Consider the following 19,898-nt stretch of genomic DNA (forward strand, 5'->3'; position numbering starts at 1 on the left):
TTTATTTTTATTTCAATTTTTATGCAAAAACGCTAAGAAATCTAGCGGCTTTACAAAATGTCATCATCCAAATATTTGTATATATTTTATTAAAAAAAATTAAAATTAAAAAGCAAAGCCGCTGAGAACTTCAGCGACTTATCCAAGCAATTTCCAACAAATCCAACAAAGTACACTATAAAATGACAGTACTGGTATGGTAAGCCGCTAAGATTCCTAGCGGTTTTGTCTTTTATATATAAAAAAACTAAGTGAAGCCGCTAGGTTTCTTAGCGGTTTCATATAAAAATTGGAAAAAAAAATAAAAAGTGATGACGTGGACACTATGGACCTAAATAGTTTCAAATGAACGCTACTTCCCTAATTATTTTGCTAACTAACGCTAATTAAACAAAAAATTCAAATACGGAGCACATTATTTTGACATATTTCAAGAAGGGGTTGTATTATCTCTTAGGGTGTGTGTGATTTTTCGTGACTCAGTTTCTTCTGAATCCCATTTTGCTAAATAAGTATAGTTTGACTTCAATTTGATTATATCTTATTTTTAACATCATTTTGTAAGAGATTCTGCTTTTAACGAGGTTTAATTGAAGTAAACAGAAGGAATATATCGAATTGAAGTGAACGGAAGAAGTAGATATTAGCGAATTTAATTGGGAAAGTTATTGAAATTATTCGTGTGCCACACATGACAACTAATTTGTAAACCTTGGCAAACTGTCACAAATAAAACTTAATCAGTTTGTGTGTATTCTATAATTAGTAAGGTCGTTCTCTACATCGTGCAATTATCGGCTAGTTTAATTGGTAAATTTATCCTCACTAAGGCTCTGTTTGGCAAAACTAATGGCGAAAAAGAATCGAAACTCGAAAAGGTATTTAAAATCGAAAAAGAATCAAACTCGAAAAGGTAAGCTGTAAGGTAAATTTGAAAATTAGGAGCTGATAAGGTAACTGATTATATAAAAAATGTTTGGCAAACTAGCTGAAAAGATAGCTGATTTTTGGTGAAATGACGTAAAAGGATATAAGAATGATCTATTATTATAAATTGAAGGGGTAAACATGGAAGATAAAATCAGTTCAGGTACCTGATTTCTAAAATGCTACCTCATGTAACATTTCATTTCAGGTAGCTTATTTGGTTAAATAAGCTACTTGCCAAACATGTACAAAACAATAAGGTAACTGAAATGTTGGTCAAATAAGCTACCTGAAAGGCTGAAATGCTCTCCCAAACAGAGCCTAAGTTGTCTAAGCAGAAAAAAAAGGCATTTTTACTACAGCAATGGAAAAGACATAATTTCTTGACACAATTTTACAATTTTACAATAAATTCACAGAAAAACGAAAAAAAAAAAAAAAAATTTTAAAAAATTTAAAAGTATATACTCCGTATTAACTATCATAAGAAATCTTTATCAAGAAATGAAGACTCAGCAAGGTCAATGGCTCGAGCAACCACACGAGCTTCACTCTGGCATTCTCGGGCCACAACTCGCGGGTCACTATCTAGGCCGATGGATGCTCCAGCTTGTATATGGGCGACCCATTCTCGTCGATTCTTTGGGTTCTTGTAGGATAACAAAGTGTCAAAATTATTCCTAGTCGGAAACACTATGGTTCTTGGGGAAAGGGCAATGTCCATGTTTCCTGAAAATGAAATGCTGCCAATTCCTCCTCCATATAGGCCGCGTCTGTTTACCTCGAGCTCATCTATTAATTCCATTGCTTTAATCTGTATTATAATCATTATTAGAAGGATTAAGACCTAAATTATGAGCGCTATACCGTTTGATAAGAAATGTTTAAAAGATTCGACCTTTGGTGATCCTGTAACTGATTCTGGAGGTAATGCAGTTTGTAAAGTATCCCACCAGGTTGAACCTACATCAGTAACCTGCAGAAGAGTAAAATCGTAAAATATATTTTAGATGTTTCTTCGAGTAATGATGCCTTTTTCAAAACATTCGGTTTAAGGTACGCAGATTTACGTGTTGAAAAAGGAATTATTTACGAATGATACGTGATGAACTTTGTTATTTTATCTTGAACAAACGAAAAAAATACTTGATTTAGGACTGATATCAAGATTGATTTTTTTTTTTTTTTTTTTTTTTTTTGGGGTTTTTACTCTCTTATTCTAAAGCAGCATGGTTTTTAAAATGCTGATGATTTCTGAACATGATCATGAGCGCCATCCCTTAACGACTTTATCGACTAACCCAAGTGGCGTTTGCTTCTTATGCAGTATGATAAGTATATGATCGTTAATTAATCTGTGAATCAGATTCGCAATGGAAAAGGAAGAGAAATGGCAAACCTTTCTAACATCAGTTTTCGCCAAATCGGCAAACACAGTCTGCCCATTGTAATGCTTTACACCATTGAAAACCTGCTTTCCCAGCACACCATTCTCTAGTCTCCCCACTCCGTTTACACGTCCATTATGAGTTCCATTAACAAATTTTCTCTGCTAAAGTAAAATCAAGATTATAAGAAATGAATGCTTACCCTGAATAATAAAAATTTCCGAAATTAAGCAGAGTTGTTTGACATCTCAGTTACCTTTGGCTCAACATGTGTGAGGGTTTCATGACTTGAAGCAACAAGAACAGACCCTCTAACCTGATATATTATGAAAAAAAATGAAGTTACATATGCAATTAGCCATAATAACGCGTATATTTTTTATTTTTTTTTGTTTGGCAAAAAGGGATTCACAAGGGATATTGTACATTAGTATTGGATACGGGTTTTAACTGTGGTGGTACTACTTGTAGTATCCCTCCAACTGATTTGACCAGTTAAGCTACCTGATATTTGCACGAAAAATAGAAATTTTATGTAAGGAACTTACTTGTAAATATGCCATGAAAGGACTTGGATTCGCAATACTTAACGTCCTATAAACTTCAAATGGATCTGAAAACGTCCTCCTTTCAAACCTCTGACTTAAGGATAGCTGTTGTATGTCACCAGTCATAATATGCTCCTTTGCAGTGTATATGGCTTTTTCATACGTTTCACTACTGTCTCTGCTCAGAATCTCACCTTTAAAACGTCGTTTATGGTCATCGCATTCAATTGAACCAGCAGACAGCCGTGGACTGAAAGCAGTAGAAAGAAGACAAGATTATTACTATAGTTGAGTAGAGTGACAGAGTGACAAGATGGTGACGGCTTCTTACTTGACTATATCATAGACCTTGGATAGCAAGGACTGTAGGCGGTTCATTCCGTTTTCTATTGCTTCCTCTGTTGATGAAAATCGATCCAATTGAACCCAGTGAATCACATATATTTTCTGAATTTACAGGAGTTTAGAATAATTATGATGAGTTAAACACAAATGAAAGAACATCATTTAAGACTTGTACCCAGTGCCGTGAAGGCGACACCGATAGCAGGGTAAAGGGTTTGCTGTAAGATAATATGCTTTCTGTTGAAAGTACATAGAGGCTGTTTTTAGATGAGCCCTACCAAAAATTGCATAGGAAATTGATGAGCCTTCGGCTCTACTGGAAATAAAAAATATATGAGCTAAGCAATTAAGCATCAGGCTAAAGTGGCACCTTTTCGATGTGATCAAACACAAGGACATCGTCATAAAGACCAAGGTATACATCTGGGAGGTTCCTATCATCTACCGGAGCATTTGAAAATGTAAGCTTTTTCTCTCCATAACGTACCGTGTCATAAGAAAAGTATCCCACCCATCCACCTGGTGCAATGACGACAGTCAGCTAAGGATGGTACGAGGTATCAGTAATCAAGCTTGGAAAAAAGCGGTGCTGGGAAAATTGACATACCACAAAACACTTCGGGAAGATCATCCATTTGTCGCGGACTAAACTTTTCCGTGATTCTTTGAGCAATCATCATTGGTTCTTCTGAATGCTCTTGTGTCCTCCAGCCTTCTAGATGATTCATTATCGTCACTGAATTCTCCATAGCTATGATCTCCATTGCTGGATTAGCTCCGATCACACTGTATCTTCCCTACACATTTTTATAGAGAGGTAAAAATTTTCTCAAGCGCGCGCACACACACACACAAAAGGGGTTATACGCTAAAAGACCACACACTATGAAAACAACATAATCCCAAAGTCTCAGAAGTCCGTCTATATGACAAGGCAACGAGATGAAATGTATGCAAGATGTCTTGTTTCAGAGGACACGCCACGAAAACTGCGTCAACAAACTCCTACTTCACGATTTAACAAGCTCAAACCGTTTGTTGAATCACTTTATTTCACTTCATAATACTCCAAAACCAAAAAAGTACCGAATCTTTGAAATAAAATTGAGGGGCTAAGGAAAGAACAAATATTTGAGCTCCTTACAACAGTTGGAGTTTCCGCTTCAGACTCAACGGACTCAAACAGAAAGCTGGGAGTTTCGTGATCATCTTCATTCACTAAGCAGCGATATGCAAGCACAGGAGTCAACTGATCAGCATATATGCATTGATATAACGGAGTCAAGTTCCCATGTTTTGATGCGTCCACAAACTTGGCTGATTGGTTCACTGTATAGAAGACATGGAAATATGGAATTAGTTAATGCCAGTAAAGTTCCGAAATTGGAGTTAAGTGGCAATGATTAATTCTCCTAACATAACCAAATATAGTATATACCATAAAACAATATAAAACAACAAAAGAAACTGACAATGTTCCCTTTAAGTAAACACCATTTCACACTATGAAACGGAACACGTTTTCTTGTCCTTCTAATAACTACAGTAGCATAAACATCATTGTTCGGACTCTTCATTTTTCACTTCAGTGCCCATCTCACACTTGACTTTCGGACATGGGTGAAAGCATTAAAAACTCAAAAAAAAAAAAACGCACACCCATTTTAGATGGTTTACCTTGTGAGCTAGAGTAGAGAACAGCGGAAACAGCAAAACGTCCAGGGTGAAAACGTGGACGGTAACTGAGACAGGTTGATAGCATTGTACAACCAGACTGTACCGACTGTGACCATCGGAGAGATGGCGACATCCAAGGCAAGGTTGCAGCTGCCATTGATTATTAGAGGGATAAACAGACAAGACAATGAAGAGTGGACACTACAGGGAACGTAACGCAGCATTAAAAACCAAATAATCCACCTGAAGTCACCTGTAATCTATCATCTTCCCAACCTCTCAAGATATATTGAACACTTTACAGTGAGTCATATACTTGTCATTTCAGTAACAGCACGCTTTAAATGCTGCCAATAATATGGCTTCTGTGAAGAGTGGATATGTATGGGCCTTCTTGCCTTCAATTCTCCATGTGGGTATTTGTTGAAAATTGACATTAATAATCGCGCTCACTTTTAGTGAAATTTAAACAAAAATATGCACACAATAATTATATGAAAACGTGAAAATGTAAACAGTAGAGAGGATAAAAGCTTTTGAAGCAATAGTTGGAGACTTTTCTAAGTGTAAAATGGGGAACTGAAATTGACAAAAGTAATTGATAATGACACCCACTTCAAGAGAACGCCTTATTCGACTATTCGTAAAAACCTTGCGTTAAAACCAAAGATATAGATACCTTAACTCCACGTTGTCCTCAAATGTCCCCGCTTATGTCGAAGATCAGGAGGTTGACTGCACAAAGCTTTCTCCATGTGCTATAAAGAGGCTATTTATGTAGACCACAATGAAAGATTCGTCAAAAATTAAATTGAACTGATGCTTTACCGTGTAAGAAGTACGTTCGTCTAATAAGTTGTTACGCTTTATTCCATCATAGTCCAAAGTTAAAGAATAGTGAATCTTTAACTTCAATGGAGATGGAAATGGAAATTGAAAGAATAACGCCAAAATAAATAGAAAAGGAAGAAAGAGTTTTTCCGGTCAACAAATCACAGTGTTGCGCCGGAAACTGTTGTAATCACCTGTAGGAAGAAAATGAACATTAACAATAACTACTAACAACAAATTTACACACATCATCATCTAATATAATAACAAAGCATTCGATCACCTACTACATGGCTACATGATTACGGTCAGCTACAGTGATCATCAGCATACAAGCTAATTATAGGGATACAGAGATACAAGACTAAGACTAATAACTCCCACATAGCGAGTGACTTAGTACAGTACGTCAAGACTAAGACTAATAACTCCCACATGACGCGAGTGACCTAGTACAGTGCATCAATACTCTAATATTTATGTTACATTCTACATTTCTAGCCATAGGTACACCTTACTACTCTATGTTCCAGCAATTAAAGAGACTGTGAGGTAAGGTTCTGGAACAATTCCGGAAGATGAGCATTAGTAAGTTTAGTCCTCTTGTTAATTTCTCTCTTCTTCTTTTTCGGCTTAGATTTGGAGGACATGCCTTGAATCTGTGCAGCAGCCCTTCTCTCAGCTGTGTTGGTAGCGGGTTTCATACCATTCTTCTGAAGGTCCTTCTCGATATCAAGCATATCACGAGGAAGCTCAATGCTTCTGAAAAACTGTTTGAGATCGTCATCCACTTTTATGGGCACCTTTGGGTCATTGGGATAGACGATATCCTCTTGCGAGTCAATGTTTGAAAGCAGCCAAACTTTTCGCTCGGCTTTCAAAGTCTGTGAGAAACAAATACGTCATTTACTATTTCGCTACACTACAGGAATGTAAGGGAAAGAATTAGAAACGACGTTGGAGCTTATAAGTGATTAATGCGTGTTTTATTTATTTATTAACCCTATTAAATACGGCACTATTTGCAATATAAACAGCCGAAAAGCCCTCAGTTTCCTCACTGTAAGACCAATTGTACTTTACAAATCCGAGCCAAATTTGTACGGAGTACTTGTTAATGCCAAACAATGACATAAAAGTGTTGTTGTCTTCCATTGATGAAGAAAAATTTCTATGTTTAACTCTCATCCCCCCACCACCAAAGATGACTAAGGCATAACTTAATCAAATCAGATTCATATCTGAACAGCCGTACATGCCAAGGGCCCAGACAATATGACTGGAAAGAATTTAAAGGTATTCCTCATCTGAACTGGCATGGAAGTAAGCACAAACTAATTAAGTTGTCCCCGCAACTTTTAGAAAAAAATGATCTATTAACTCACCAAAGGGTGTTCCAGCTGATCTATTCAGAATCAATACTGGCGGATAAAAGAAGAATCTTGAACTGTTTTCCTTAACACTCAATAGGGAAGATACATAAGCCCAAGTAGGGCTTAAACAGAGGTAGAGTATGTTCTTGCAGTACTAATTACTAAAATAGTCCTCACTCCTCCCCCATCAAAGAGTCACAGGTCTCAAAGAGTGGTCGAAAAAATATACATATATGTCTCAAAGAGTCACAGGTCTCGTGAAGAGTGGTCGAAAAAATAGCTCTTCAGCCCTGCCTTAATAATAATTGATAGAAAATTAACTAAATTGAGAAAGTAAATGAGAATGTAACTACCTGCAAGTCCTCCATCACATTAGGATAAGCATCTTTTAGATCAATAACTGCCATTCCCTCTGGGAACTTCCGTATTAGCACGAGGAGCTGCTCTTTATTCTTAACTTCATATTTTGCCTACACACAATCAAGGAAACAAAGCCACGGAAAAGACAAAGTACACAGATTATTTCATTCAAAGGAACATTACATAAATGAACTGAACATCTGATACGATATAACTTCATTCACTGATGGCTACCTTGTAAGAGAAATGAGTTCCATCATAGTGCACCTTGGGGTTGTTCCGGAGACTTTCAAAGACAGCTTTATTTGCACTCACATCGACAAAGCAAGCATCATTAATTTGCTGTGGAGTCAATGCTTCCCTCCTCTGCAAACAACACAATGATATTACACTGTACAATCAACCAACATGTATAGCTATCGCCAAAAGTAAACGAGCAATCAAAAGTCAAAAGTGACAAACCTCTAGCAGCAGGTAAATCACACGCTTTATTTGAGCTCCAACGGGAGATTTCCTTATGCTGTTAATAATCTGGAGCCTTTCTGTATCATCTGAGAATTTGCCAGTGGGAGCAGGAGGCCGCAAACTCAAGGAAGATGGCACATTTGACGGAGTTGCTTTATGTGAGGAGGTCTTATGAGAGGCCTTTGTTGATGCTTGTTTAGCAGAAGCGATGCTAGAAAGGGTTGATAAACACTTTTCTTGCTGTTTTCGGAATTTCTCTAAAGTTTCTTGAAGTGCCATCTGTGCAAAACTATCTGCATTCAACATGAACGATAAAAATATGACTGGCACAGAAAATGGACATTCTACAAGAAATCCATTCAAGACAAAATGATGCATGGTGGTCATCACATGGAAATGGAAGATAGTTTATCTACTTGATTACTACAGCTAAATAGGATATGGTAATTAACTAATTATCATAAATCTGGGCAGCCAACAAGCACATAGATTCAGAATGTCAAAATTTCGATTGGAAATTCAAAATCAGCTCGCACTTCTATGTCACTGGGTGTACAAACAACACATTCTGCTTTTGCTTCCGAAGAAAAAGGAACAAAACTAGCATCTAGATCAGGATTACGCCAAAGATTCATTTGGAAAAGGCCTGGATCTATAAGAAAGTAGCATACCCTTTCTAAGAAGATTTATCACATACAGGGTTTTAGACTCTTAGGCTTGTGCCAATGGGCTTGTGGGACTGCTATTGAGAGCCTGCGATGTTCTAGACTTCTAGGTGGTTTCTCACTCAACCTTTACAACCGCTTGGAAGGTAGCCGTAGAAGTGAAGCCTACTGCCCCACCCCAGATAGAGCAGGGCGAACTTATACTCCTTCTGCCCTCTAATAGAGTTCCTACTTGTGAGGACAAATGTATTAAAAAAGCCAAGTAAACATGTGGACGAAAATGAAAGTAGAGGAAAGATGATCAATCACGATGACCACAAATAACATACAAAAGAGACATTCCAAGTATGAACTTTCAATGTGGACATCCCAAAAGGAAAGTAATAATTTAATAGTGGACAGAGGGAGTATAAGATTAAGGTAGCTTTTCAAAGTGATATGTTACTCGAAAAATCATAAGAGATGGAACTTGGAAGTTAACAGAAGTGACTCGAAGAAGAAAGTGTGTACTTCTTGGTCCTTACTCTGTGACACAAGTGAGTTACCAAATCTTGATAAAAAGAAACTAAAGAGCAAAAGTATTGCTACCAAAAAGCGAAATGACTCATACCCCACACAATAAAAGTGGATTATCAATTAAAAAACAAAACTATTTGGATTCGGTCAGTGTTGAAGTCATGTGCAACGAAGATCGCTCGTTTATAAATAAGTACGTGGTACGTGACTCATATACACATTGACAAGCTTATATGTGGAGTATATTACATTAGTATGTTTGGACAAGCACAATTAATGTTTAGTCTAGTACTGTAGCTGCAATCTTTCTCTTTTAGTTAAGTTGGTTAAAATGACTTAAATTTGACATAATTATCACGATAAATGGCTAGCCAGGTCAGATGGTGTTATTTGTTTACACTTAAAAGTGCCCCAACCAGGCATTACCTATTTGACAGCTTCAGAAAAATAATCTCAAATCAGAACTGTACGGAAACGTCATGAAGCAAGGTGAGCAAAATTCCGAGCCCTAATGAAAGTCGAAACACACAGCGCAAACCATCAAATGTGCCCATACTGCCAAATTGTCATCTACAAGAATCTCTAGCTCAACTGAATGCACAGACCATTTCACTTGTGCGCAGCTCAAGCACCGACAATGAGTAAGAATTCTAACCACTATTAGATTACTACAGATGGATTACTCATTACTACTTTATTAATATCTATATTTTACGCCTGTATTTTCAAATTAGAGAAACTCAGTCATAAGAATGAATAAGTAAAACTCAATCTTCATAATTCAACTTTGGTATCCCAAGATTTACAGACCTAGCTGTCGAGTCTCTAACTACAAAAATCACCATGGTCAAAGTAATCATACTATCTACGCCGTGCCAAATAACCAATCTTTTATGCAAACAGATTACATACAACCATAACTCCTCTTTTCTTCGCCTCGCTAAAATTCAAAACATATCAACATTAAACTTCCACAACATAATCATCACAAACAGCAAAGCTAATACTTTCAACACTATTCGCCAAAAACACAAATTATCCTGTGAGACCGTTGTATGATACCTTACAATACCTTCTACATCTCATTAATTGCTATCTTATACTCTCTTCGTCCCAATCTTTTATTTTACCTTTTTAATCAAAGGTAAACAAATGATTAGAGTACGTGTTGTAAACCATACACTGTACAACGGTCTCACAGGATAATTACTACGCGGAAATAGCAAAATTCATCGATAAAACGGAATTTAAACTCAAGAACAACAAATAATAACGTGAGAAACGTAATTAATCAACTAACAAGAGTAATTAAATTGCAAGAAAATAACAAAATCGGAAAAGAGAGTGAAAACCCTAACTAACCTTGAGTTGAATTTAGGAAAGTTGAATTGAAGTTGGAAACAAAATTAGGGTTTAAAGAAGTGAAAATTGGGGATTTTTGAGGAATAATTGAGGGTTTGAGTAATTAAGCGGGAGGAAATTAGGGGAAATTAAAGAGGGAATAGCAAAGAAATACGCGTAACAGGATTTTGTAAAAGTTGTTGAAAGAGTAAAGTATTAGTAGTCGTTTTTTAGGCGGAATTGAGTGAAAACGTGACGACTCACGTAATTTCTATTTCTCGGACCTTAAATTGAGTAGGTTTCGTGAGATAGAGATACGGTCTTTTAATAAATTTATTAAAGGATTATTTCATAAAAATGGATACATTTATTATGTACCCATTTTACGAAATTATTATATCACGATTAATAACAAAAGAGTCACGAAATACAAATAAAAAGGTACAAAAGACTGGTCCCTCAATAACTTATCGAAAGAACGTCTCTGCCAAATTTTAGTAAACTTGAGGAAATTGAATTTATGTGGGGAATGACATATAAGGTATTGACTTTTTACCCTTTTTTAAACTTATTTCTAAAAAAAAGTGTACGATTCTACGAGTCTATCATCAAGTTTTGTATATTTGGATTTTATTAGTAAAGTCCTGAGAAATTATACGGAGTATATCATTGACTTTAAGCAGTGGCGGAGCCAAGGCATGCAAAGGGTGAAGAATTTCACCGGGGGCGAACGACTCGGAAATTTTCATTGTCTAACAAAGATGAGCACCCCTCCTAGCTCCGTTGAGAGGTGATTAAGCATTTTTATACCATAACACTACCTCATTATATGTTTTGTTTTTTCTTTCTTTTTTTCACTCTATTAAACAACACATAAAATTAACGCCATACTGGTTAGTTTCAGCTCTTGAGTACAAATCCAGTTTTCTTTCAACATTTATTCTCCCTTAGCCTCAAACATGGCTCAAGTCTACAAATACAATCATTTGTGTTCGTAAACGTTACAGCTAAAGTAGACCGTCACATAACTGCAACTTTGCTTGCAATTTTATTGGGTCACAACTTCTTGAGTATACAATATGGAGTACTATTTCAATCTACTGATATTCCGACATTGGGACTACACCAAAATTACAATCCATTTTCATCCCGCCATCTTCACTACTCGATACACTATCCAAGAAAACATAACAGAGGAGAAATAAATTTTCATCCTACTGAACTATGTAAACTACGTAATTACAACAACACGGATGATACTTCTGAGGTTCTCAATTGGCTATTGCAAGGTAGAACTCGGGTTTTCTGAACACGCTGCTTCTAAAGGGTATTTGCAAGGACCGGGTAGAAAAGAGTTAGCGGAAAAACCTCTTTGAAAATTCTATTCTTTGTCCAAGAAAGACGACTCAGCAAGATCAATAGCACGAGCAAGGCCAGCGGCCTTGTTCTCACATTCTTTCTGTTCATCGTCAGGGTTGCTATCGGCAACAATGCCTGCCCCAGCTTGGAGGTGCGCCACCCATTCTCGTCTCTTGTTAACATTTTTGTAAGAGTACATGGTGTCATATCGAGTTGCGGTGGAGAATACCATTGTTCTCAAGGCAAGAGCTATATCCATGTCGCCTGTGAATGAGATGCCACCGAATCCCCCACTGTAGGGCCCTCGCCTTGTGACTTCAAGCTCGTCTATCAGCTCCATAGCTTTAACCTATGGAAGAGATGACAACAAGTATGAAGTGAGTCTCCGATAAACGGAAAGAAACCAAAAGAATCGTCGTGGGACACCGGAAAGATAAATTATTTTGGCCATTTTTCCATCATTGTGCTAAAATAAAAAACTTTGTACGAGTATAAATTTTGTATAATACGGAGTACTATACTTCAAATATTTGAAAGGACCCTCCATACAGAAAATTTTCTGGAACCGTGCTGTTAAGAACGTGAATTACCTTGGGCGCTCCACTAACTGTCCCAACAGGTAATGCGGCACGTAAAGCATCCCAGCTCGTTAGATCATCAAGTAGTTCCCCAGTAACCTGCAAAAGTAAGTAAAGGCAGATAAGAATTTAAGACCATGCAGACTGTGGATCGGAGTTCTTCAACGAGATATCCTTCAATCAGGCATCTATGAATCAGTAAAGGCAGGCTAGTCAGCTAGGTAATTAATATCCTTCCTCACTCCAGTAAGATACTAACTAAAGTCATATCTTTCCTAAATAGAAATACTGAAAATTAATCAACCAAGGATTTAAGGTATGATGATGAACGGCAGCTTTGGTCTGCACAAGACGGCGGATTCCCCACAAATCTCTCCAATGCTTAAAATTTCGGAGGGGTGCAAGTGCATCAGACAGACGAAAAGGATTTCTTAAAGTTTATCTTCCTCCTCCGAACAACGATCTAAACTTCGCAGAGAAGAAAACACTTGAAACTTGTCTTCCTCCTCTTTCAAATAATTTTGACACAATTGCAGTTACTATAATGCAGATGTTACATCATATGTAAAAAGGGACTTGAACTCCCTTCAGCTTCAGCCTTCTAACTAAACCCTAGTAACAAAAAATTATGGAACAGCAAAATTCCTTCCTTGATAACAAAGAAATGAAAACACGACTTACAGTGGAGCTGATATGCATCACATGGGAATATCTCTCAATATTCATAAGCTTTTCAACATTCACAGAACCAAATTTCGAGACCTGCATGGAAGGCATTGGTCAGAACCCCAAATTACCATCATTGTCAAAACGAAACAAGATAAAAATGACAAAAATCAAAAATTAAGTAAACCAACCGTTATTTGTCCTTACCACGACAAAGGAAGTCATTTAAAATGAGAAGAAATATTGCAGTAACATTGAAAAATAATGTACCTTTCCGACGTCATTCCTCCCCAGATCAACCAGCATGATGTGCTCAGCACATTGCTTTTTATCGTTCAAAAGTTGTTCTTCCATCATGATATCTTCTTTTGGCGTTTTTCCTCTTCTACAAGTACCGGCAAGAGGTCTATTAGTCACTTTCCCCTGCAAATAACACACAAGCTTAAGAATCTTGAATATAATCATAAAATTGCCCTGCATTAGACAATTATTACCCAGTACACCATAATATCAACCTCCAAAAGCTACACCGATGATAGAGAAAGTGGGGTCAAAATTAAAATAAGTTGCTTTGATGACCCATGATAAAAAAAAAAAATTGCACCAAAAACAACATCGACGGCACACCACGATCTAATTAAGTACAGTCCGTATATAACAGATTGGATACATATGATCTTCAAATGCCAAATAAACAGAAATAGGTGGGAGTTTTGTGTCAAGCAGATGACGCAGATTAATTAATTAAGAAAAAGTGCAGCTACCTGATGCTAATGACAAATTACCTTTTTGACACGAGTGAGAATTTCAGGACTTGAAGCAACCAAAATACAACCTCGGGCCTGAGATTTTGCATATACATGATAGGTAAGTTTGAAAGAGGATTGAAAAGAAGATCGAAATAAGATACTAAAGACCAACACACACAAAATGCGTACCTGCAGATATGCCATATAGGGACTTGGATTAACAATTCTTAGTGCCCTATATACTTCAAATGGATCAGCAAATGTCCGTCTCTCAAAACGTTGACTTAGTACAATTTGAAAGATGTCACCAGCCAAGATATGCTCCTTAGCTTCCAACACGGCATCTTTGTATTGTTCTTTTGACATACTTGACACCTTCAAGTCATTGCCGAAGTGACTTGTTTGAAGCTTTATAGAGCCAGATATCAACTTGGGGCTAAAACAGTGAAATTCTCCAAAGTTCAGGCTAAAAACAAAACTTGCACGAAGGTTAATAATATGACACAAAGGTTTCGAGTTCTCACGTGTCGATATCATGCACTCTGGACAGCAAAGAATCAAGGTGTTTCATTCCATCTCTATATGCCGCCTCTGTGGAAGAATAGCGATCCAAGCGGACCCAGTGTATCACATATGCTTTCTGCCATTACAAGAAAACAAAATTTGTAAGGCTTTATCGGAAAGGTATTCCTGTGTGCATCAGACCTCAAGTTTCACATAATAGATTTCTCTAATATCAACGTTTTCTATCTGCTTATTGCGACTAAATAACCTGTTATCTGAGCAAGCAGACCCTGTCACTTCCGACATCGTTTTTTATTCAAGTCGTAGAGTTTCTCAGTGCATTACATTAGTGAACAACTGAACAATATATGCCACCATTACCACCGCACTCATTAAAAGAAAGTTGATAAGAAAACTTGTGCTGTAAGTCTGTAAAGCATATGCAGAAATGGTAAACAGCATTGCTTCAAATACCTTTTCTACATTATCGAACACAATAACATCATCGTACAAGCCCAAGTGAACATCAGGAAGGCCTCTGTCATCTTGAGGTGCGCCTGAAAAAGGAAGTTTCTTCTTCTCCACATAACGAACTGTGTCATAAGAGAAGTAACCAACCCATCCACCTGACCAAGCCATAAAACAAAATCAGAACATATGTTTCTGGTCAAACAGTCAGGAAAACTATCACTGCTGCAAATGATACAGAACTCGTCCTCTTAAACATGGGAAGGCTCCAAGAGGATACCAAATGAAAACATCACTGCTGAAAGTGATAGAACAATGACAATTCCATGCATAAGTATTAGGACGCATTGCACAAGAACCAATTCACTTCATTCATTAAAATGGCTAGCGCAATGTTCCAACAAAACGATAATTTAAACATGACTTAATGTTCAATGTATTATTTTCATGAGCACATGTAACAGAAGACAACCGGCTTACCACTGACTAGGGCCACCCGGAAGCACAAAAAATCATAATAATCGCAAATTAATTCACATATCTGACAACTATAAATGTCGTAGCAAACTTTGATCATGAAATGCAGAATTCTAAATTATTCCGTTGATTAAAATGACTACGGTTAGCTGACAGAATTAACCGCGTGAGCCAGGAAAACACAGACATGTTACTCATGTATGAATGTGTATCATTCTCCATATGCCCCTCTGTAAACATAGAGATTGAAGCTTATAAGCGAGTTGCAAGCTATTGATTAGCGACAAAGTTCAACAGATGTTACAGAGTTGTCATAAATGCATGAGATGTCATGACAAACCAATAATAGATTCTTTCATAAATGGGACAGGCATACCAGCATGTCAGAACAAAGAATTGAATGATTCAATATATTAATATACCAGAATCAATGCAGCTCAGAAAATCCTAAATGCAAAATCAACGGAACAAACACAAAAACATCAAAATCAGAAGCCAGAAAAGACTGTACTAATCACATTTAAGGCATATCGTGATTTGCAAAATAAAAAAGATGTCTACATTAGTGTGAAATTTCACTTTGGCTGCGCGCCAGCCGCCAAGTGTCGACACGACACTAATTCCAAAAATGTCTTTTCATTTCATAACAAAAACATAAAATTTATTCCTAAGGCAGTCATGTGTGTCTGACACTGACACAGGCTCGGACCCAACATCTGGAGCCAAGTCTGGGTAGCACACAATGATTGTATAGCTTAAATTCATTAATACAGAACAGCAGATCATCTCTGAATTGGCTCAACAAAAACCGTTGTAGGCAAAATAGATACTCCTGAATCCTTACATAAACAAACTAACTAAACCCGAAAATCGCGGCCATGCAACTAAGATGAACCTTCAGAAGCAGTTATTAACATTTCATGGAAAATGATTCCCTGATACGTAATCCTAGCCCTAATGTGTAAATCAAGTTCTTTCTAGATAACACAAAGGGTGAGGAATCATTATTTACTTAGTATAGTTATTGCACATTTGTCAAGCAGTAAAGTATAACTAAAGTATACAAAATAAAATCAGTATCTTCTCACCACAGAACGCATCAGGAAGCTCATCAATCAACTGCGGCTTCCAATCCTCCATAATCTTCTTGGGGACCGACATTGGATCTTCCACAAGCTCCTCCGTCATCTTCCCTTCAAGGTGATCCATTACTGTCACCAAATTTTCCTTTGCCACAATTTCCATGCTCGGTTGAGCTCCAACAACACTATATCTTCCCTACAAGCCCATCCATATAAAACAGATCAATTTCTTATTCTGGCTACAGAAACACGGCATAATTAAGCAGCATAAAACCTTTGCATATCCTTTTATCATACATCAGAATCACATTTACGTAAAATGAAACCACTAAGAAGTTAGCCAATCCATATTCTTCCACAAAAAAGCAGGAAGAGTCTTTAGATGCACTCGAATTTGGTCTTACAAACGGGTTGAAAGGGTCAGAATATATACTTCAAACTCATCGTTACACTATAATTGCATGTGATTAAAAGCTCCACAAATTTGACTTATCTAAACTTAAGTAACAAAATGAGGCCAGCTTCACATAAATTATACAGTACTTTTCTATTGTCAGAAATCAGAATAATATCTAAAACTAATACTTGTTCAACTTAAAAAATAGTACTTATTCAAACGGAGTCAAAATTGAACTAATTATAAGTCAAAAATACTCGTAATCATTATCTTCAACACACTACCTCCAAAAAATACAGAACACACATAAAGAATGCATGCAACCAGAAATTCAATCGGCTCTACAAATTTGACTTGAATAATAATTAATAAACTACAACAAATGAAATTATTTCAAAAATCCACAACACATAATATATTCAAAGAAAAACACCCTGAGTAAATAAATGATGGTTTTACAATAACTTACTACTGAACGGCTTTACAAGATACCATTTGTAAATAATAATGCATGCAATCACAAGTTCAGTTAGCACTATGAATTTGACTTGGCAATAAAAAATTACAACGAACAAAAATCAATTCAAACATCCACAACACATCATATAATCAAGGAAAAACACCGGTAGGAAAAATGACGGTTTTACAGTAACGTATTGACACATGAAATATTCAAATAATCGAGAAATGCAGTTAAGTAAGATTAGAATCATACACAACTCGAATTCTTTCCAGGTTCAACAGACTCGAAAAGAAAACTCGGCGCTTCTCTGTCATCTTCCTTTACTAAGCACCGGTAAGCGAGCACCGGCGTCAAATGATCGGAGAATATACACTTGTACAACGGTATCAAATTCCCTTTCTTCGCCGCCTCATTGAACTCCGCCGGACTATCCACTACATTCGTCAATCAATCAATCAACCAATCAGTCAACGCAATAAGTAATCTAACAACTTGAAAATGACACAATTCAACTAATTCAAAAATAAATATCGCCTCTATCTCAATCATTTGTATACTTTTAATTAAAATCACTTCCTCTATCTCAATCGCTTAGTTACCTCTATATCAATCGCTTAGTTACACTATTTAGAATCGCCTTAAGAAAATGTCGCTTCCGTCTCAATCATTTGTTTACTTTTGATTAAAATCGCTTCCTCTATCTCAATCGCTTAGTTACATTTATTTAGAATCACCTTGAGAAAATGTCACTTCTGTCTCAAGCATTTGTTTACTTTTAATTAAAATCGCTTCCTCTATCTCAATCGTTTTAGTTACATTTATTTCGAATCACCTTAAGAAAATGTCACCTCCGTCTCAATCATTTGTTTACTTTTTGATTAAAATCACTTCTTCTATCACAGTCGTTTATGTACATTTATTTCGAATCATTTGTTTACTTTTGTAAAATCACTTCTGATTCCGTATCGGTCATTTATTTACATTTGATTAAAATCACTTCCTCTATCTCGGTAGTTCATTCACATTTATTTAGAATCATTTTAAAAAGATGTCACTTCCGTCTCAATCATTTGTTTACATTTGATTAAACTCAATTCCAGTATCATTCGTTTAAAATCGTCTCGAAAAAATAACGCAAAATAATTAACCGAGTAATTTATTTACTTTTATCCGTCATTTGTTTACATTTCATGAAAATGACAACCGTCGCGGAAAATAATTAAACAATTGACTGAGAAGGAAGGAGTAATAAGTAAGAATAAGAAACGAACCGAGAGACGACGGAGTCGAGAGAGTAGGAGAATAGCATTGAACAGGAAGAACATCGCGGCGACGACGAAGAGAGACGGAGCCACGGCGATGAGAGAGAGTGTGGCGGACGGTTGCGGCAGAGGAGGAGAGAGAAGGAATGTGGCGGCGGTTGTGACGGTGAGGAGAGAGAAAATGAGAAGAAGAAGTGAGTGATGACGTCAGAGCTTCCATTTTCGAGGTAAGCGAGGAAGAAGTTGTGTTGGAGTTTACACAAGAGAGAGTGATGTGAGCGCAGACAATGAGGAATGAAGAAGGGAGAGAAAGGGGATTGTGAAGATTAAATCTGACAACGTGAAAAGAGGGTGGTACGATTTTTATAGGGGTGTATTTGAGGGGTATTTTAGTCATTTGGATAATTTGGGGGATTTTTACGTTAATTATGCTGCGGAGTCGGTCTTTCTTAAGATGACATATGTCAGAACAACGACGTAAGATGAAAACGGCTTAAATAGGACACCTATTTTGGATCACATTCACATTGGATAGATAGATGAGATCATGATTCTCATGGGAGAGCTTTTTTTAAGTATCTCGTATCTACTACTAGGCATTATGCTTTTATGTTTATTTATTACATTTGAACTATTTTATGTTTAGGACAATTAAGCATATTAATTAGTCTCATTATAGACAGATATATTCGACTAAATTGAAAGACGAGTCAAATATGCTTAAAGTGGTGACATTTTTGGGCCTCACCATGCAACTTGTTGTTTGTCTTATGTTTAGTAGTTGGATATTTGACCCGTCTATAAATATAAACGGATATCTCCGTCTATAATGAGATTTTATGTAAGGAGTAGGTCTCTTGAGAGAGTATTAGTAGGGAGTATTTGGGTGTAATCTTATGGATTTCACTCCATATTAGTTCGATTTTATTCTGTTTTTTTTTTTCTATTTTGTATCTTGTTTTTATTCAACTTTGTATCTAATTTTAATGAGATGTATGGAATTCAATCGAACGGAAGAACTAGTTATTAATAATTTACCACGCTGCAATTTTTTCAATTTTCAGTAATAACTTCTAATTTCACCACTGTTTAAGAGCGTTGAGTAAATCATACATCGGGAAAGTCATACTTTAAAAGGACAAATTGACCACTATTTAAGAGCGTTGGGTAAATCAATGAAGATCTTCTATTTATTAAAGTGCACATCGAATAACTCATAAAACGACATATTTCAAGATAGAGTCGTTAATTAACGAACATTTTCTTCGAAGTCACCGCTCCATATTACTCGGTATCTATTGTATTCTTTTGTCGACTATAACAAACATATTATCATTAAATTCGTAAGACCGGTCTCATATTAAATATCATTACAAAGTACTTTAATTGTTTTAGGATGTATATTTCCAAATCATTTCCTAAGAAATTTACCATTTTGAGTGTGGGGTAGGTGAGGA

At 36.5% G+C, this 19,898-nt stretch overlaps 3 protein-coding genes across 11 annotated transcripts; all 3 read right to left on the bottom strand.

Moving 5' to 3' along the window:
• Window positions 1-1,261: 1,261 nt before the first annotated feature.
• Window positions 1,262-5,814, bottom strand: LOC141637553 (anthranilate synthase alpha subunit 2, chloroplastic-like). 5 transcript variants are annotated; one of them, XM_074447049.1, is made up of 11 exons: window positions 5,565-5,814; window positions 4,886-5,035; window positions 4,353-4,537; window positions 3,816-4,005; window positions 3,579-3,727; window positions 3,195-3,310; window positions 2,864-3,113; window positions 2,572-2,631; window positions 2,327-2,476; window positions 1,826-1,903; window positions 1,262-1,741 (listed from the first exon to the last, which is right to left on the bottom strand). In XM_074447049.1, exons 2-11 carry the CDS (start codon window positions 5,016-5,018, stop codon window positions 1,409-1,411), a joined length of 1,644 nt encoding a protein of 547 aa, XP_074303150.1. In that variant the 5' UTR covers window positions 5,019-5,035; window positions 5,565-5,814; the 3' UTR covers window positions 1,262-1,408. The 5 variants fall into 5 exon arrangements, with proteins under 5 accessions (XP_074303150.1, XP_074303147.1, XP_074303149.1 ...); XM_074447046.1 differs by having other exon boundaries at window positions 2,327-2,479; XM_074447048.1 differs by lacking the exon at window positions 5,565-5,814 and adding an exon at window positions 5,129-5,217 and having other exon boundaries at window positions 2,327-2,479.
• Window positions 5,815-5,954: 140 nt separating this feature from the next.
• On the bottom strand, window positions 5,955-10,626 carry LOC141637554 (transcription initiation factor IIE subunit beta-like). Of its 4 annotated transcripts, none has more exons than XM_074447050.1 (5): window positions 10,458-10,626; window positions 7,912-8,207; window positions 7,684-7,815; window positions 7,443-7,559; window positions 5,955-6,600 (listed from the first exon to the last, which is right to left on the bottom strand). In XM_074447050.1, exons 2-5 carry the CDS (start codon window positions 8,191-8,193, stop codon window positions 6,253-6,255), a joined length of 879 nt encoding a protein of 292 aa, XP_074303151.1. In that variant the 5' UTR covers window positions 8,194-8,207; window positions 10,458-10,626; the 3' UTR covers window positions 5,955-6,252. The 4 variants fall into 4 exon arrangements, with proteins under 4 accessions (XP_074303151.1, XP_074303154.1, XP_074303153.1 ...); XM_074447053.1 differs by lacking the exon at window positions 10,458-10,626 and adding an exon at window positions 9,522-9,581; XM_074447052.1 differs by lacking the exon at window positions 10,458-10,626 and adding an exon at window positions 8,612-8,962.
• Window positions 10,627-11,461: 835 nt separating this feature from the next.
• On the bottom strand, window positions 11,462-18,769 carry LOC141637551 (anthranilate synthase alpha subunit 2, chloroplastic-like). Of its 2 annotated transcripts, XM_074447043.1 has the most exons (11): window positions 18,451-18,769; window positions 17,432-17,613; window positions 16,326-16,515; window positions 14,767-14,918; window positions 14,313-14,428; window positions 13,978-14,224; window positions 13,825-13,881; window positions 13,310-13,462; window positions 13,055-13,135; window positions 12,386-12,472; window positions 11,462-12,144 (listed from the first exon to the last, which is right to left on the bottom strand). In XM_074447043.1, the coding sequence occupies exons 1-11, from the start codon at window positions 18,659-18,661 to the stop codon at window positions 11,818-11,820; spliced, it is 1,803 nt and encodes a 600-aa protein (XP_074303144.1). In that variant the 5' UTR covers window positions 18,662-18,769; the 3' UTR covers window positions 11,462-11,817. The 2 variants fall into 2 exon arrangements, with proteins under 2 accessions (XP_074303144.1, XP_074303143.1); XM_074447042.1 differs by having other exon boundaries at window positions 13,825-14,224.
• Window positions 18,770-19,898: the final 1,129 nt, after the last annotated feature.

The sequence above is a fragment of the Silene latifolia genome, unplaced genomic scaffold (genome assembly GCF_048544455.1).
Source record: "Silene latifolia isolate original U9 population unplaced genomic scaffold, ASM4854445v1 scaffold_119, whole genome shotgun sequence".
Taxonomy (NCBI): Eukaryota; Viridiplantae; Streptophyta; class Magnoliopsida; order Caryophyllales; family Caryophyllaceae; genus Silene; species Silene latifolia.

Bases quoted from the DNA above. Each gene is read 5' to 3' on its own strand.
- LOC141637553 (XM_074447044.1), bottom strand. From the start codon at position 5,042: ATGGCAGCTGCAACCTTGCCTTGGATGTCGCCATCTCTCCGATGGTCA. The intron at 4,538-4,885 runs GTAAACCATCTA...TCTTCTATACAG, and splicing joins TCTCTACTCTAGCTCACAAG to TGAACCAATCAGCCAAGTTT. The intron at 2,632-2,863 runs GTAAGTTCCTTA...ATAATATATCAG, and splicing joins CTTTCATGGCATATTTACAA to GTTAGAGGGTCTGTTCTTGT.
- LOC141637554 (XM_074447050.1), bottom strand. From the start codon at position 8,193: ATGGCACTTCAAGAAACTTTAGAGAAATTCCGAAAACAGCAAGAAAAG. The intron at 7,816-7,911 runs GTTTGTCACTTT...TGTTGTTTGCAG, and splicing joins TGATTTACCTGCTGCTAGAG to AGGAGGGAAGCATTGACTCC. The intron at 6,601-7,442 runs GTAGTTACATTC...TGTTTCTCACAG, and splicing joins ATGTGATGGAGGACTTGCAG to ACTTTGAAAGCCGAGCGAAA.
- LOC141637551 (XM_074447042.1), bottom strand. From the start codon at position 18,661: ATGGAAGCTCTGACGTCATCACTCACTTCTTCTTCTCATTTTCTCTCT. The intron at 14,919-16,325 runs GTGAGAAGATAC...TGGCTTGGTCAG, and splicing joins GCTTCCTGATGCGTTCTGTG to GTGGATGGGTTGGTTACTTC. The intron at 14,429-14,766 runs GTATTTGAAGCA...TTGTAATGGCAG, and splicing joins TGTTCGATAATGTAGAAAAG to AAAGCATATGTGATACACTG.